This window comes from Erithacus rubecula, assembly GCF_903797595.1.
Source record: "Erithacus rubecula genome assembly, chromosome: 9".
Lineage (NCBI taxonomy): Eukaryota > Metazoa > Chordata > Aves > Passeriformes > Muscicapidae > Erithacus > Erithacus rubecula.
The window spans coordinates 8,759,591-8,778,869 of record NC_136660.1 but is presented as its reverse complement, the minus strand read 5'-3'; the positions used below and the strand labels follow the sequence as shown (position 1 = coordinate 8,778,869).

Here is a 19,279-nt window from a genome sequence, read left to right as displayed (position 1 = left end):
GAGGAATCAATTTAATGAAGATAATTTACAATACAGATATTGGTTGGCTCAGTGGATTTAGGAGAATTTCCAAACATGAAAAACAACCTGAAGCTGACCATAGGCACTGGGAAGAGTTGTTTGTAAGAGCTTAGGTTTCCCTCACAACAGACTGACTGGACTAATGTGCCTGATGTCCAGGCAGCAACAGGCACAGAAACATGCGCTCACTATGCCAATCTGACACTCATATTTAAAAATAAAAGCTTCCAACAGCTTTTAACATGTCCTAGAAACCTGCCAGAAAACATTGCCACTGATTCGAGTTTCTGTGTTTCCAGATCAAACCACTAAGCTTTGTAATAAGGTAGAAAGCTGTGCATTTTAGTGCCTTCATGGAATTATTTTGTTACTGATCTGCTGCTTCATGAATGTCAGTATCTTAGAATACACTTTAAAGTTTCCTAATGTTTTTTTTTCCCTTTTCCATTAGTAAGATAATCTCCTTACTGTACTCCAATTTCAAGTACTGACTGTATAATATAAAAACAATTTCACTTTCTATAGATCCAGCAATGCCTGAATTTTGCAGATAACATCCACATCAAGCCAGAGTCTGAAGCCCATGGAGGTCTCCTCATGAAGCCCACTCAGGTTGTCAGCCCACAGCAGTGGTCCTTTCCTGGCTCAGATTCACAGTCAATACTGATCTACTGCATTACCATCAGTGACAAAGACCAAAGGGCTGTTTTGGGGAAAGGTGAATATAAAACTGCAAAAGGAATTAAGGAAATTAATAGAATTAAATCTGATATTTTCTGAATTTAGTGATACTTCTGATATTTATTTAAAAACTTGTGATTCAGTTTGCTAACTGCTCAGTTTGCTTTTTGGTATGCCCACAAAACATCTGTGGACAGTGTTTACATGTCACTGGATACAGCTGTTTCATCTGTCAGACACAGATGCAAGCTCATCAGTAATATATTTTATATAGTGGTCAAACCCATCAATTTATAAAGGAGAACATCCTGATATTTATTACTGGCAGGCAGCAGAACTTATTTTAACATCCCCAAAGTCCGGGATTTATTTCCAAATCCTTTCCTTAGGGCACAGCAGCACCCTGTGGCCATCTCCCGAAACAGCACCGAGAGAAAACGCAGCTCGTGTAAACACGGACAGGTGCAAACACTTCCCCACAATTTTCATTATGTCCTCCTGCAACGCTAACATGAAATCCCAGCTTTAAATTGTACAGGGAAAACAAATCAAGGCTTATAATATATTGGTAACAGTTTTTATGATGTTCAGATATCAAACCTTCCTAGCTACTGTAAAAAAAAATACATATTTAAGATAATACCTGATTAAATGCAAAAAGAAAAAAACTCATCTTACTTCTTTCTCCTTGTAAACTAAAAGTGAACTCTATGGACAATATGTTTCTGCAATGAGAAAACAAATTCTGACACTTTATAGTACTCACAGGTAGGATATCCCCTTGACTGGCCCTCATTTGCTTGAACCAGAGTAAATTTAGCAGGATACACAGAAGTACCTGCAAACTTTTGCAACAAACAGCACATACACATTTTGAACTCAAATCTCTTAATTTGGATACTATTACACAAAAAGAATGTTGTACACGCAGGGAACAAAAAGCAATTACAAAATTCCCCATCCCTTTATTTTTTCTCTTGTTACCTGATAAGCTTGAGGCAAATTTATATGGTTAAAACCAATATATAGTGAACTTGTGTATGTTCAAATGAAAGTATTATTTGATTTTTGACTTGCTTTTGGTTTTGCTGTAACACAGGGATAAAAATAAGGAGAAAGAAACACTGTTTTTTACTGTTGCACCCAAATGCAAATTTTGTGCAAGGAATAAAGAGCTTGAACTTAGCACCAAATAATTTTCAATATCATTGAACAATGGAAGCAGTAATTAACAACTTACTCAGAGACTGGGGGGGGGAACATTAATGAGGTGTGAAAAAGTAGGGACTTATTTAGTTACAGTATTATGATTTCCAAGTCATTACATTTTTAAGGCAAAATCTTAAAGTAACAAAACACATTACTAATGTGTACTAAAATAAGGTTATTTACTTAAAAATGATACATTGGACATAATCTGTGTACAGAACAAGCAATTCATGGTAAACTCAATAAGGCACCTTCTAAAGCAGATGCTGTACAAAATACATTAGTGTGTTACATTTTTAAAGTAGTATTCTACACTTCTGGCATATAACACACACTAGAGTGTGACCATTTGTCTTGTTCCACTCTTCTTTCATATTTTATTTACATCTTCTCTAGGTTAACTACAATGTTATTTATTCTTCTTGTATACAATATAGTACATTTCATGTTGGGCATGTCATGTCAGAGCACAAAAGTCACTACATGATGTGGGCTTTTATAATTGCATTAAACAGTAAAATATCACAAAGCAACAATTACATTAGATTTGTCAACAAACCAGAAGTAATGTGCCCTCTACTTCTGCTGTACAACCAAGGCTGAGCACCATGGTTCCATAAAGCACTGCACTGTGCAACACTACCAGCTGCTTTTAGACATCACCCCTACTTGGAATAAAGATTGTGGGCACAGGATCAAGACTTAACTCAGAGGCACTGTCAGGAGAGTGAGGAAAGGCTAAATCATTCTAATATTTCACAGACAACAAGCATGTAACTTCCCTTTAAAATATCTGCAATAGCAAAAGAAAATTTTTTTTTTAACTTTATCTCTCTGCTCATCAAACACTTTTAGACCATTAAAATACAGTCTGTTAAGACAGAGTAGATGAAATGCATCCGAATGATTTGTTTTCTAAACACATTCAAATGGTCATTTAGATCAAGATCTAAAATTTGACTCTAGACTACTATGGAGGTAACTTAAAATATTAATTTTACATTTCATTGAAAACCCCAAAAAAGGCTAATTAAGAAAATAATTGGGAAAAAGCGATGAACATTGGGAAAACTGTTTGTTGAGGAAAATTTGCACTATGTAAAACTCAGAATAAACTCAGAATGTAAGCCTAATCTTCTCTGTAGGAATATCACATTTCTGGTGGAATTTACAAGTTAACAAGGAACACAAAAAACTTTCCTTTTAGACGCTGTAACAATAAGAATTAAATAACTCCAATTATTTCTGTCTAAAAATCACATGGAACAGGTTAAATAAACATAAAAAAATCCCTCCATGTGAGTGGTTAAGAATTTCCAAGGCACAGTCTTGATACTCCCCAACGTATTTTCCATATAATTGATTTTTGTATTACAAAAAAAAAAAAAAAAACAAGAAAAAAAAAAACCCACATTTGTCAGTTTTAGAGGATTTTTCTTTTGGGTGACAAATGCTTAAAATTTTGATCACCAAAATGAGATTAATCACAGTCCAACAGAAGAATCCTATTACACTCTCTGATCTTCAAGGCTTCTGAACTCTACAGGATTGCATAAAGCAACAACTTAACCTATGGAGTCTGCATTAATTATGCTTATATATGTAAAAATTAATGGGCTGGTTTTGAACACATTTTTTTCTCCAAATGGTTAACTATCAGTATAGATACCCTTTAGAGTTAATCTTTTGTTATCAAGGAATCAAGAATCAAGGAAGCTCCTGCTCAGCACAGCAAAAACTACACATGCATGATACATTTGAGTATGAACAGAGTAAATGAAGTGCTGATAAATTAGGTTTAAGGCAAAAAAGATAGTTTTTCCCTCTCAAAAAATCATCTTTGCAACAGTCTACTCCCTCTATGTTGAAGTAAATGTGTAAATCAATTTAGGACTTAAAGTGTCTAACCAACCTATTGCCACCTTGCAAATACCTAAAAAATGGAAAAGAAAGTGAAGTGAAAATTTACAAATTATTGAAATTCGTACTTTCAGAAGGGGTTTCCTGAAGACTTGGGGAAAATGAACTAAGAAAATTCACAAAAGATGTTTACAGCTAATGATGATGTGGCAAATTCTAAAAGAAATGACACAATATTCTGCATAGGACAGGGTTAATTTAGACAGATCTCCATGCTTTGAAAGTTTAAGCTAGCAGGATACCTACATAAACATTTTTTCCTTCTTATTGATAAAAATTCTCAAGAAGGAAAAAAAAAAAAAAAAGCTTATCCCTTACATTTTGGCTTATACCAAAAATTTTTCAGCTACCTGTGCAAAAATGATGCGCGAAGACATGATTGCAATTTCAAAATCATCATATATTTCTTGGCAATGGACGGAAAAACTTTTTTTAAAAAGCCCTTTATCATGAGGATTGTGGCACAGTATCATATATCTCTTGCTGTTTTCAAATAAGTTAAAGTTGACACACCTATGAACTTCTCAGCCAGAATACATATTAATACTTAAAGGCATTACTAAACAACAGTAATGACTTTATTTACAAAAAAAAAGTCCCTCAAAATAGCTAGTTTTCTATAAAATATGTAGAACTGTTAAATAAGGTCTGTACATCACAATAGAAAATAAAAATACTGCAATCTTTTGCCTGACCATTTACATTATGGGAACTACAGGATTAAAACAAAAAAGTAACATGCTAGAAGGCTGTAATTGTTCACAAATCACATTACTTCTGTGTTACATTGCTTTTTATCAGTTGTATTTTCAAGGGAAATTTAAACACATCAAAACAATCTCTATGTAAATATTTTAAGACAACAAATAATCTGGCATAAATCAATCTGAAGTTTTAACATTTTTAATCAAATTTGGTATTATTAACCTTTCTCTTCAAATCTCAACTATGGTGTGTGTTTGTGTGCATATATCTAATTGTACACGTGTACCTAGAACTAGGTATTTATTGTTTTTTTTTTACTAAAGCACAAACCACACTGTATAAATAACTTCCCTTTTTAAAGTTATCTAGAACAGGATTTACAGTACAAAGTTATAGGCACTTAAATTATCAAATAGATTCAATGGTTCCAATACTGTGTGTTCAACCTTCAGATGATTCATGCTTTGAAGCTTCAACTTGAGTTATGGTACTGTTTTCTAACTTCCAAGTAGAAGAGCCAAAGGAGTTATAAATCAATAATTCTACTTTACAGAAACCTCATGGAAGGTTCTGGCTTCTAACCAACTTGTGTGGTCAATGGTGAAAATGGGGGAACTTCAGTTTCTTGTGCAGGTCAAACAATTGGCACAATAAAAACAAGTTTTGCAATTGTGCTAACTTACTGTATCTTGAATTAATTTTAATGCCATTCCTCCCAAACTTACCTAGAATCTACAACACCCACTGAGTGTTTACCTTGTCTCAAATCTTCACTTCCACTAAGTGGCCCACAGATGTGGCCTCTTGTGTCTACATCAGTGTAACCCAGCTCCAAATCTTCTGCTGTGGATCTGATCTTCACATACTCACTTCTCCTGATCTTGACCTTTACTGCACTCTCTAATCTTCAGAGCACCCAGAGCTTCCTGCCTTCCCTCTTTTGGGTCTGTAAACCAGACTTGTTCTCAAGCCTTTTCAAACTCACCTTCTGCCTAGTTTTGTCAAATGATTAAAGAGCACGTTTCTACAGCTGACAAATCCCTTTCTTTGTGGGAAGAAGTTCAGAGCATGACAGACACCTATCAACAAGTCCCAATACATCTCTGCTAAGATGTAAAGTATTCTATGGCAAAAATTCTGGTTGCATGTGGCACTGTGAAAAAATATGAGAAATTTCAGGGATCCAATTATGGAGCTCTCTCTAGACTGCAAGTAAGATGATCAAGGCAGCCTACATCTCTAGAAGAGATTGTTTCAAGCTCTCTACAGATTTAGGTAGGCATTCCTTAATTAATTAATGGTTCACATTTTTGTAATTCTCCTTGTGATCAAATAAAAAACCAGAAAAAAAATTAAAACTGAGATTTTGGAAGATAACTTAATGGCAAAAGATTCTGTAGCAAATCTCTGATTGTGGAGCCACAAAATGCACGGAGCCCTGACCATAAAACTTTGTTCATTTAAATGATTTCTTACATATTCCAAATGACAGCAAAATAATCCTGGCACACACATAAAGGCATAAAGAACTGTTAAACTGAGTAGTATCACAAACAGATTCGTAACCTACAGGCTGTTTCACCAAAATTTAGTACGGATTGACTAGGTTTTATCAGGTAGAAGGCAAAAAAAAAAAAAAAAAAAAAGCTTATATTCTCCATCTCTGTTGAATCCATATAGCTTGTTAGGCTTTCACAGAAAGCACTGTAATCTGAACATTCAATTCAGTACCCAGAGTTTTACTGGAGACTCACTAAGTATGACTGAAGTCTCAATGCAGCTCAAACCAAAACAAATCGTGTATTTTCTCAAGGCTGTCCATGTCTGTAGCACGTAGTGTATAGAGGCTCTCAGTATCATGGTCTATGAAGTACTGAAAGATTTCATTAGCAGCCTGTAGAAGTGTGCTGAGAAAATATACTGAATCTCAGTTATTTCCTCTTCTCTATTTTTATCTTCTTCACCCACATCTGAGTGAAAAGATCTAGGGAGTCCAGCTTTACTCTCCAAAGTCAATTTCCTATGTCAAATCTTTACATCTTGTGATTCCACCATCTTGGCAAGTGTCTTCTTGATCCTCAAGGCAGTGAGCCTGGAGGCAGGATTATGAGCCCAGCACTCAGACATCAACTTCAATATTGCTCTTAAACACTGCAGAAGGAAAAAACAAAGACACCCTATTGTAACAGAGTTATAATTTTGGTTTGCTGTCAAGATCAAATTATAGAACTTTCAATTCCAAAAATGTACTATTTCCAGATTTTCTGCAAAATTGTTAGTAGAAAACTATTATAAAAGATATACTAAAGGAAAAATCCCCAACACCCCAAACCCAACATCCACATTCCAATCCTTCTTATCCTACCCTCTGACTGCCTAGTATTACAGCAGCAGGAACTAACAGATGTGTTGATTCAGTCTCTCAATGATGCATTACCAGAGTTTCTCCCTACAACTCTAGAACAGTGGTATAAATATAGCAGCAATGAACAGAAAAATCTCCACACATATGGCTGGAAAACCAGAGAGAATTGTTCCAGGGAAAATGAAGATCTGACAATAGTTCTTTCAGTAGTCAAAAAGAAGAAAAAGAGAAAAACTGGGAATTCACAGAAGTCAAGGACTTGGGGAAGAATGGATACGGCATGTTTAACTTGCTATGTGAAATAACAGACAAATTAAAAAATACAGTATTTTGCTCTCAAGTATGCTTTTCTCCTATTATTGCTGTGAGGTTTTCAAAGTATCAGAATGTGTGAATGCAGTCCCTGCTTTACAACATTTTAGTAAATGAACCAACTGAAGCAGCTTTTCCTCTCAGCACACTCACTTCATCGCTGTTCCACCTGTTCGACACCACCGGGCGCAGGCGTTTGACACACACCACTTCTCTCATGTCCTCATAGGATGGATCATTTGGCACCATGTCATAATATGGCAACTGATACTCTTCAACAATACCTGCAGGTAATTGTGAAAGATTAGGAACATTTCTTTATTAAAATTAATAAATCTGTGTATCTACTCTTGGATTTCCTTAGCCGGGAACAAAAATTGACTTTGTGACAAGTTAAACTCACCACACTGTTTATTGCGGTAAAAATCTGAACACTTCACAACAATAATTTACCAGAAAAGTTTCAATATTATGATTATTAACTTTAGTAGCTACAATAATTCCTTGTAGCGCCTTTGATTTTGGTACCAAAATGCTGTATTTAGCTTTTTCTAATCTACTACATGCTACAAAGAAGCACAGAGAAATATGAGATGGAATAAGAACACAGGTGAAGATGCATAAGGATATAAAAGAAGAGTAAAAGAAAAGCCAGAATGAGTCACAAAAATATTTGTCAGACTGTTACTACTGTTTTTAAAGAATACAAGACTGATGACACAGCATGCTAATTATGTTATTTCCTGGGGAAGCAGTGCTAGAGTGAGGGAAGGGCCTGGTGGATTTTAGACAGATTATTTAAAAGTTTACCTCCTGTGACACAGCGCCGAGCCATTTCCCAGATGATCAGCCCAAAACTGTAGATGTCAGCCATGATGTATGGCTGGAAATGGTTTTTGTTCAGGCTTTCATCCAGCACTTCTGGAGCCATGTAACGTTTTGTTCCCACTCTAGTGTTCAAGGGAACGTCAACCTCATTTGTGTCACTATATGAAAACATTAGCAAGTTACTGAATTGTGGACTGTTACAAGTTATGAAATCTTGTATGGCACAACCACCAAAAAGACAATTCTCTGTCTTCACAGAATTTAAACTAATAAAAAGTATTTTATAATACTATTAAAGTATCACATCTTTAATTAAGTTTCAACTGCTTATATGCTGTTCAAATTTTCTATTAAAGAATTTACATGACTGAAATTCCTATAAAAGGCTAGTTTTGAATTAAAAAAATCAGTCTCCATTTTCTCTACAAAACTTTCATTTTCCATACAAAGAGTATTTTCATCATGATGTCTACCAGCATTCAAGAATAACATTTTACTCTTCAAAACAGGAAAAAAAAACCCCAAAGCACACAACCAAATGACTCCATCTGCCTTTTTAAGCTGGCTATCTGGCACATTAAGTAAAAAATGACATGGAAGTTTTCCCATGACAGAGGATTTGTTACCTGTTAAACTTGACTGCAAGACCCAAGTCTGCAATGCAGCAGGTTCCATTTTTCTTTATCAGGATGTTTTTACTCTTCAGGTCCCTGTGTGCAATTGCTGGCTTGCCTTGTGTCCCATAGATTTCTGTGTGCAGGTGGCACAGGCCACACGCAGCAGAATAGGCCAGTTTGAGCAGAGCCCTGTTGTCCAGCGTAGTGCACTTCAGAAAATCATACAATGAGCCATTTTCATGATAATCTGTGATCAAGTAAAGCTGTGTCCAGGAGCCAGTGCCTTTAATATCTGCTGCTATGAAACCTATGGAATGTATAAGCCAAGTTACTATTTATTTGTACATAAAAATTTTGTGTAGTAGCTTTAGATAATTTCTAAAGCTGTGTTTTCTTGTACTTTAGCAGAAGGTATGTGTTCCTCTTACAAAACCTAACCATGTAGAAGCTCAGATCCTAACTGTACATGAGGTTACCAGTCCAGCCTTCCAGCATAGATTGCAGACACATTTCCAGCCAAGAGCAGCAAGATTCTACCCTTTCAGTAACATTTTATTAGCACACCTTAAGGGAATAACTCAGAAGTGCCTTAGACCCCTCAAACCACCAGTAAGAGCTCCTCCTCCTCACCCTCCCTCCAGTAGCACAGCGAAGTTCCGCTGCCTTACCGAGGATGTTTTCATGCCGCATGAGAACAGTCTGGTAAATCTCTGTTTCTCGGAACCAGCTCGCTTCTTCTGTGGTGAAAAACACTTTGACTGCCACTTTTTCACCCCTCCATTTGCCCATCCACACATCACCATATCGTCCTTTTCCCACTTGCCTCACCATCTGAATTTGCTTGGCAATAGTGCGCTGAACCTAAGGCAGACAAAAGAAAATTAAACAGCAGTTAAACAAAATACCCAGCCAGGCTGCTTGTCAAGCTTGGATTACCTTAAAGTTTGATTCCATTGTAAAATGTGTTACATGCCAGTTTTGGACTCATTATTCCTGCCTCCAAGGTATAAAAAAAACTCCGAAAAGATTTAAGTAACTCAACTTCTAAATGAAGGGTATGCTCTCTTGCATTTTATTTCTGATTTATAAATAGTCATCTGTTCCACTGGCTAATTTTCATGCAAGCATTATATAGGAATATGAATGAACAAAATTATTAATAAGTGTCACAAAATGGTTTGAGTTGGATAGGACCCTAAAGATCATCTACTTCCAACTCCTCTGTCATGGGTGGGGACATCTTCCACAAGAACAGGTTGCTCAAAGCCCCATCCACGCTGGACTTGAATACTGCCACTGATGGAGCATCCACAGCTTCTGTGTGCAACCTGCTCCACTGCCTCAACATGCTCAGTGAAGAATTTCTTCCTAATATCCCATTTAAACCTACTATCAGTTTAAAGCCACTTCCCCTTGTCCTATCTCTACATGCCCTTTGAGAAGTCCCTCTCTGGCTTTTCTATTTTAATGATCAGTGAATACTAAGAAAATAAAATCTGGGTTCACTCAATCTGATGTTTACATTATCCAGTTCTTGTATTTTTATCTTAATAACTGTAGGCTCTAAGTTTTCTTTGAATTCTGCTGACACCAACAGATTTTGCAACATATTTAATTTCACAATTCATTTTAACAGATATGTGAAGATGGGCTTTAAACATGTTCAGTTTGTACTTCACCTTTCATCATAATGGCATATAAGATAATTAGCATCTCGTATGAAAAAAACTGCTTTGTTCTAGGCATTAGATCCAAACCAAACTTTGTATGTGATGGAGAGAAATTAAGTGAAGAAAAATCTTATGACTTACCAACAGTGGTAGTCCTGATCCACTCCCAGAACTCTGTGACTGATCAATAAGGTCTTTTAAAGACTCCCCAGCTGGAATAAATGCTTCATCTTGTTCCAGGTCACGATTATAACAGTGCCTCTTTGCCATTGACTTACAGTAATGCCTGCAAAAGTAACAGAAGTTAAGACCTCCAAAACACTTAAAATATGTAACAAACTGATCTAGCAAAGGAGCTATTTAAATACATACATTTTCTTAAAATTAAAAACAGAGTAGCAGATTTCACTGTATTTCTTTCTTTTCCTGAAATGTAACTTACATAGCTTTTTAATATTAAGAAGTTGTTGTAATGCATGCACACGTGTCGGCTGATTGACTATCAGTCAGGTGGAAACTCAGCGTTTTTAATACTCCACTCTCAGCCATAGTTACCAGCACAAAATTGCTGATTTTGAGTTAACTGAACAGACAGAACCTTGAACCACAGCAGCTGAGGCTGACACAAGCCTTGGAAACTTCTAGAATAGTGATCACCTCCAGCACAGGGATGGGGCTGACAGAAGCACCAGAATGAACTGCCATAATAACTTAGCTGGACAATTACTCAGTTTTGAAGCACAGCAGAAAATCTCTGAAGTAGGTGAAATTTAACTATTGAAAAGGACTGAAGACCTAATAAAAAGCACAAAGATACCCTGTTTACCAGCTGCTACAGCATCCAAGTTATGTGTAGCTTACAAAACTGTAAATACTTTGTAGCTAGAGGAAAGGATCAAATTCACTTAAATTCTCTGCCATGAACATTTCATTCTACCTAGTGATGGAAACTGCTACCCACAGAAATGTGAAAGTAAGTTACAACTGTTTCCAATCTACATATTAAGTGAATCCATTTGCAAAATAACTGTTCTGTTTGCACTCATCTGCAAAATGAAAAAGGTTGCTGATAAAGAAATTGCTTTCTTACTTGTAACAAAAGCAGCTAAATAAGATGACCATGACAATTATGCAGACTGCCATAGAAATCAACACTGCCATCCAACGAATGCTGCCATCAAAAAGTCCATCTATTTGACAAAAAAAAGAAAGAAAAAATAGAAAGAAAAAAAAAGAGAGTTTCCAAAGTCTATTAATCAAACAGATATTGTAAACAGTTTATTTATGTATGATTACATATACTGTGTATCAAAGTAAGTATTTATACCAAAAAAACCAAAGATAAATTATTTTGGATGGTAACAAAAAAAAAAAAAGAAAAAAAGATTTAGCTTGAAATTTTGGGAGTTGTTGGTTTTGGATGACTCTTGCTAGTTTGTTAGAAAGAGAAATTAAGAACTTAGAGCAGCAAGATTCTGAGAAGATATAAAGCAACAGTTAGACCAGTACAACTTGCCTAGCAATGAATGAGTAAGCACAGAAAAACAAATTAATTTCACTGGGAACAACAGAAAGAAGAGAATGAATTTGCAATAAAGAGGTGTTAACAAGGTCTGAATAGTTTTTTTTCATGATGGCATTCATAATGGTAAAAGCCCAGCCGAGATTAAGAAAAACATCTTAAAAAGAGATCAGACTGTGGAAACAGAAGAAAAACAGATCAGAAGATCACATGCAGTCAAGATATGAATGCACTAAGAACAAGAATAAAAATGCCAGGAGTGACTGATTGAGGAAAAGACTAACCTGAAACTGGCAAAAAAGGAAAACTGAAAATAGAAAATGAAGTGTAGTACAGATCTTCATATAAAAATTACTTAATAAGGGAAGAACCAGATCGATGCAATGGTGTAATTACATTTTCTGCTGTTGATCAGGAAGAACAGAACCTGATTGTGCATTTCTTAGCAGTGTGAACATACAGGAGGTGTGTACCTGTACTATCAAGAGGGGGCAATGTTGGTTGCAAATCCTGGTTGCAGAAATCAGTACGACAGCACTCAATCGTTCGACGTAACTGCGCTTTAGGGGAGTCCTGTTGAAGGAGAATTCAATGAACATTTAGGTTCTGAAGTTAAAACAGAGACAGGACATGCTACAGCTACATAGCACTGCCAAAATGTAGGCTATTTTATTTACAAGGCAGTTCAACCACATCATTTAATGCATGAGATCATTCTGCAGTGGCAGACAGACACCATCAATCTCTGAGTGCCTACATTTGATCTAGGATTGTTTTACACTTCATGGAACATTTTTTATTTGTTGCACAGACATAGATGGTTTCTACTTAAGTTACTATTTCATACATGGGAAAAATCTTCAACTTAGTAAAAACCAGTTAAGCATAAGCTAAATACAGCTCTTAAGACAAAAAACCCAATCCCTTCAGAAGTTTTTCTATTATACTCATAATAGCAGCAGTATTTGCTTTAGAAACATCTTCAGAATGCCATATTAAAAAAAAGGCAGGGCAAAAATATGAAATAAAGTAAGGCACTGGTATAAATGTCATTTTTTCACCTTGCACTGGAAGTCTGAACCTTCATACTTCATGCAGCCAGAAGCAAGCGTGGGTTCTCCATGTTCATCCTCCTCAATGATAGCAAAGCAATGCCCATTAGTTCTGCAATAAACACATCACATGTGCTTTACCAGCATGTCTGTCATTCAATATTCAGCATTAGCTGACCATGAACCCATTAAAAATTCTAGAATGAAAACTTCTATAGAAGTTCTTTAATACAGTGGTTACCAACCAATTTTGAGAATAAAAGACCTGCACAGCATTTGCAAACAGAACACTAAGAGGGATGCTTTCTCACAAATACTCATTCATTCCCTCAGCAAAGATACTAAGGAAAACAAATTTAGAAATAATTTTGTTTGCCAAAAACCATTTACATTAACTCACAGAAATGCAGATGTGGAAAGCATGTCACAAAGAACCCTGCATGTAGACACTGTATTTTTAACTAATAGCTTTATTATCAGCATAATGGCCTATCAGTTGCTAAGTCAGACAAAAATTAGTAAGGGCTATACAGACTACACACACTAGAGGGCAATAAAAACCAATAAATAAATACCAAGAGGCTTGAAAGACAAAATACTGGAACATTTTTCTCAGTTCAAAAACTGTTTGTAAGTTACTGACTGTGTTTACCTTAGGAAAACAGCAATGTTTATTCTACCTCCTTGGGTTCCACAAGAACTGCCAAGTGACACCTTACAGAGACTGAGACCTATGCTAAAGAGAAGTTTCAAAGTACAGAAGTAAGTAGTATGTTTTCAATTGTGCATATTAATTCCTAAGGAAGGAAACAGAAGGGCCTTGAATATGGAATTGCAAATGGAGAGAAAAAAAAAGAAAAACAAGGATGTTTCAGGACATAAAAAAAAACCCAAAACACCTTAAGCAAGCACATAACCTGTGCATGAGTCTGTTAGGATTCCTATATCAAAGATAAAACTTCTCTCCTGTCTCTACATGTCCACAGGCTTTTCTTTATTTTCCCCTGCTTTTCCTCCACAGTCTGTAACATGTAACAAGAAGAATTCTCAGTAAAAATGCCCATGTTGTTTACTTTACACTACCTTTTTGACTGCTACGTGAAGAAATAAGCAAACAGGTGGTCATGTCAGAAGGCTTAGATTTGGGTCACTTAATACTCACCCAGCTATAAAATACCACAGGGTTACTTAAAACCTCTGTCCTTCAAAGCAGTTGCTGGGCTTAAAATGACCAGTTGCAAATTGTTCTAAGGTGTGGTGAAAACAGAGATGACCAGGGGTTTTAGCACTCACAGAACATGATCAGTTCTGGTCAGATCACCTGAGAGAACCTTGGCCAGCCTCCAAAGATTGTTTGCTCTCTCAAAACCTGAAATGATATTCTTTGAAGAGCCTCTCTGGCCTGAATGCAACACTTACATGCACGTGTTGTTAATAGCATCATCTGGACAATGTCCTGAGCAGTAGCATTTAAGAAAAGGTAAGGTGTCCTCTGGAGCAAGTGTTACTCCATTTGCTTGTTTCTTTTGGTCAGAATTTGTCTTCATTCCTGTACCATGAAGCATGCTGTCTAGCTTTTGACCTGGACACAAAAAAAAAAAAAAAAGTTTGCATCTCTTTGACAACTGTTCAAGAGTTTTACAGTTAAAAAAACCATGACAACAATATTTATATTAATGAGTATACAATGCAATCTCTTCTCCCAAGATTATGGAAGAAATCTGAATTAATAATTTTATTCTAGAAATACTTAGCTGACATATTTTGTACCTTAACAGCAGATGTTCAAACCATAATCAATATAAACAGAGAGGTGTTTTCTCTTTTCAAGATAGGGCAGGAAAGCAGTAATTGATCAGAACTTTCTGAAGAAAGCTTCTCTCATTCATGTGTTTAGAAAACCAAAATGCTGACGGCTTGATAACCACAACAAGAATAATTTTATGCATGACTGAACATACTTAATATGCAATTTTCTAATTTTCTGAAGTAATTTTTTATAGATTCACAGTCTCATGGAAGAGCAGTAATAACTCCAAAATCTCTTGGTTTTTTTGATCTCTGTATGCATTAGTACTTCAAAACATAGCTAAAGTAAATCTTGTTTGCAAATTAAATTTCAGTAAATGACACAAACATCCATCCAAACGAGCTTTCACAGAATAGAAACAGGCCTACATCATGTTCCAAGTTGCCCTCAGCTTCCCAACAGCAGCAGAGTTCAGCATCATTTCTCTTGTTCATATTATTGAAATGCTTTTGTCAATGTAGGTATTCAGAAGAGAACATCCATCTGTTTTGTTCTTAGTGAAGAACATCCAGAACAAAAATTATGAACATTATGTGGCTCATTAGGAATATGCTATGTGATTACTATATGAGATGAGAACATCTTTAGCCATCTCCTTCAGCTTTAGCATACACAATTTTACCAACAGGAAATCTCTTTCTGTCCACCACCTTGGCTCTAAATCCTCAAGGTATGAACCAAATACAGATATAAGAGCTGTGAACACATTGTCACTTGCAGTGATGTGATTACAGCAAGGTTGTGTGAGGCTGAGTGCTGGCAAGATAAGCCAGCAGCAAGTCAGGAACCAGCAGAAGCTTTTACAAATTCAGTTATTAGTAAAAAAACAGAGGTAACAATAAAAATCACATTTTCCTAAGGAAAAAAACTGAACCACAGTCTCTTGGAACAGATTCTTGGGCTTCCTGTCAAACCCAGCAAACGTGAGCTGTAGAGTGATGAGAATGTAAGTGTCCTGTTGTACCTTGCTTGAAACACACCCAGAAAAACTTGATTAACACCTTGTGCAGATACAGCCCCCTCTGCATCACTCTACTGCACTGTAATATCCATTATGTCATTCAGATAAGTGCCAATTAAATACTTGTGAAATTTGACCCTACTGTACTGAAAAGAGCAGACTTGCAGATTTCCTCATCTGGTTAATACAGCACACCTAGTGCACTGTCCAATGCAGCAAAGTAATGCAACTGTGCTTCTTCTGGACACAACTAAGAGAATATCCTGAGAATTATACCATTTACTTTAAAAGTGAAATCACAGAGTAGTATCTTATTTAATATGTGGTCTTCAAAGAGTGTTTCAGTAATGCTCAAGTTAAATAGTCCTGATCTGTTGTGACTGTTCACAAGAAACAAGATCCGATGCTAGAATAACAGTAGGTTACAAATATTTCTAATTTAACTAAGAGGAATCCTGCACAATTGGAACAGCTCCTCCTTCTCTTTCTACAGATTTCTTCCCAGCATAAGCTGAAGGGTAATTTTAATACTGTGCTAGAGACATTACATTGTATTCACATTTAAGAGATCCTTACTTGCTCAGAGAACAGGTAATTCTGCTTAATATTTAAAGGGAAAGCCACTGCATATGTACAAATATTGTCTGTCTTTCCAATTTTTTTGAATGACTACAGTATCTTTCCCAACTGGTATTAGAAATCCCCTCTTATCTTCAGGGACATTGCAAATGTTAAAAGTCCTTATTGTACTTTATGATCAGTGTCCTACATTCATTCATCCATTTTCTTACCCTGATCACTGAATGCAGTATTTTTTTTCAGTTTATTAGAGGAGAATCCAAGAAATCCTTAAAGCATGGTTTCTCCTAGCTCAGAACAGAAAGAATATTTTTGTGCATGTCTAACATCTTTTAAAGCAGTATAATTCTTTGCAAACTAACACTGAAGCATGACTACAGGTATACCAAACTTTTACTATAAAATTACATAAAATACATTTCCCCCTTCATTAAGATGGATTGCATGACAAGATTTACGAAAAGCACATACCATATAAATTCCCAAACAAATAACTGCACTCTCAAAGAAACAGAATCTTTGTCTTTTGTTCAGTTTCTATAGGCAATGATTTTTATTCAAAGCAAGAACAGACTACAATTTCATTATTTTTGTAATGAGAAACTTCATAGTAGCCTGCTTTTAGATAATACCTGAACTGCACAAGGAATGGGGGAAAATAATCACTTCACTCTTGCATTTTTACTTTCTAAGACTGTAAGCAGAACTCTTTTTACACAGGAGCTTCAGTATCCAGGGAAGAGAATAGGAAAATTTTGAGGATGCTTGGGATTACTTCCAACAGTTTTTCATTTCCTCCTCAGATACCTAACTGTATCCTTTACTGCAGTACTGCAATTCATCCTCAGCACTTCAAGACAGATGAGTGTCCATCTTCAATCTGCTAGGTATGGGGATGTGAGTCAAGCATGGAAAGACCTGGTTTCCATCCACCTTCGATGTTAAGAGGGCAAATGAAGGCTCTGAACTCACAGGATGCTTCATTGCAGTTTTTCCTGGTTGACAGATCCCAAGCAAATGAACAAGAGAGAACTAAGCATAGACCTAAAAATCATCTTGCTTCAAGGTTTATGTCCCCACCCTCAGAGCTCCAGCTCTCAGATATTCACTCTGCTGCATCTTCCCCTGGGAGCAGGACAGAGAAAGGGAGGATCATTTTTTAGGGGATCTTGTGACACTACACTACTTGATGATGTAATTGATCTCTTCCATGACACTTGTAGGGGTCACTCTGCAGCACAGCTAAGAAACATTCATACACAGATCTCAATGGTGTAACTGCAGTGTACTGTGCACTGAAACAGCACCCAGAGACCTCAGGCACAGCAAAGCTTCCTTTCCACTATTTCCTAACTCCACCTGCAAACTGCACAGAGCTGGTAGGGTAAAATAACATACACGAGCACAAATGGGCTAATCACACACTGGAGGGCTTGTTCAAGATCGTGAATCACTTCTAGAATGTGCATTCACCCTTGAGAATGACACTATCATAGACTTCTAAACACACAAACTGCTCTGTCATGTGTATTTTACTGTATTACAAAGTTACAACATCCAATGAAATATCAGAGTAATGGTGAAATGTTCTCCTAACTACATTGCAGTGTAAGACACTGATGAGAAAAGAGCTGATGGGACTTGAAAGTTTTGATTTTGTCCTCTGCTCTGCCCATACTGCATTCATTGCAGATTTCTAGAAGTATGAACAACGTTACAGACAGGACAACACTTAGATGGTTTTCTCTTTAAAATTAAACTCTATGTTAATAAAATTTCAAATAATAAAACAAATGGTTAAAACAGAACAATGCCTGACAATATATCATATTCAGCCTTTGATAAAAACCATAAATTATTCAAAGTACTACTTTTTCTAATCACAGAAAATAACTTAAGACTGTAAAATGTATTTCAAAGAAGCATAGGATATTAAAAATCTCACTAGGATAGAAATATAAGTCTACTTGAAAGTATGTTTCAAATATGAATATTAACATGGATAAATCTTAAGAATGTACTACTGTGAGTGACACTGCAGTGTTACTAATCACTAAAACCAGAGTTAACCTGCTGGCAACTCAATGCCAGGATACAGATATAATTTCATTAAGTCTTCTGATCTAAGAAAAGATTTGTGTGACCCATAAAAAATCAGCTCTATGAAATGCAGAGACAGCAGCAAATGAAAGAAGACAAATAGCAAAAAAAATAGACAAAAAGCAAAATTATGCCTACAATTTTTTACCTAATTGTATCCTCTTTTTCTCCACAAATACAGGTCCAATATGGCCTACAGCAGTCAACTTGTTTGATAGATTTCTGAATTCATAGTATAGATGTTGCCCATAAAACCATTTCTGTTCCAGACTACACTATTCTTTAAAGGGATTTGTCCTAGCAGAAATGGAGTGCTGGAGGCATTTCTTGGTAGCTACTCTGACCCATGCCTGCAAACTCCAAGAAATTCAATACTCAAGTAAGAAGAATCTTTGTCAGAAGAGCCTCTTCACCTGCCTCCCTGCTGGTTCTGACACACACAGGGCTCTGTTCATCAAAGACCAAAGTGGAACCAGTGCTCTTTATGTTAGATATGCCTTCCTTATGAAAAAGTCATACATAGACAATTCTAAATTAACTTTTCTTGCTTTAGGATGCAGATACTGCAAAATCCTCCACTCCAGTAAGCACATTTCATCTTTCTGTTTATCGTAAACTTTCATAATGATTTAACATATTCTGTTATGTGAATTAAACCTCAGTAGAACTGACATAGCTTGAATACAATACACTTGCTCTTGAAAGACAAAATATTTTTTTTAAAAATCAGAAAAACTGTGTAAGTGCAAAAAAAAAAAAATTTAAATGCTTCTACAAACTCTGTGTATGGCATTCTAACATAATTCTCTCTATAGTGCTTTTTTGTATATCAAGGCTGTGATCTCCAAAGACCAGGCATGTTAGAGGTAGCTCCATCTAGCAGAACTGGTTCCTAAAAAATCACAGCATGTTCCCAGACTACTGGTT

At 36.0% G+C, this 19,279-nt stretch overlaps 1 protein-coding gene across 1 annotated transcript in view; it reads right to left on the bottom strand.

Moving 5' to 3' along the window:
- Window positions 1–2,073: 2,073 nt before the first annotated feature.
- Window positions 2,074–19,279, bottom strand: part of BMPR1A (bone morphogenetic protein receptor type 1A) — a 71,982-nt gene continuing 54,776 nt past the window's right edge. Inside the window, exons 4-13 of the mRNA XM_079312370.1 lie at window positions 14,322–14,484; window positions 12,912–13,014; window positions 12,324–12,423; window positions 11,419–11,518; window positions 10,470–10,614; window positions 9,327–9,519; window positions 8,668–8,965; window positions 8,024–8,199; window positions 7,367–7,497; window positions 2,074–6,687 (exon numbers count right to left, since the gene is read on the bottom strand). Of these exons, the coding sequence (XP_079168496.1) occupies window positions 6,562–6,687; window positions 7,367–7,497; window positions 8,024–8,199; window positions 8,668–8,965; window positions 9,327–9,519; window positions 10,470–10,614; window positions 11,419–11,518; window positions 12,324–12,423; window positions 12,912–13,014; window positions 14,322–14,484 (1,535 nt within the window). The 3' untranslated portion in view covers window positions 2,074–6,561. The remainder of the gene's footprint in view (window positions 6,688–7,366; window positions 7,498–8,023; window positions 8,200–8,667; window positions 8,966–9,326; window positions 9,520–10,469; window positions 10,615–11,418; window positions 11,519–12,323; window positions 12,424–12,911; window positions 13,015–14,321; window positions 14,485–19,279) is intronic.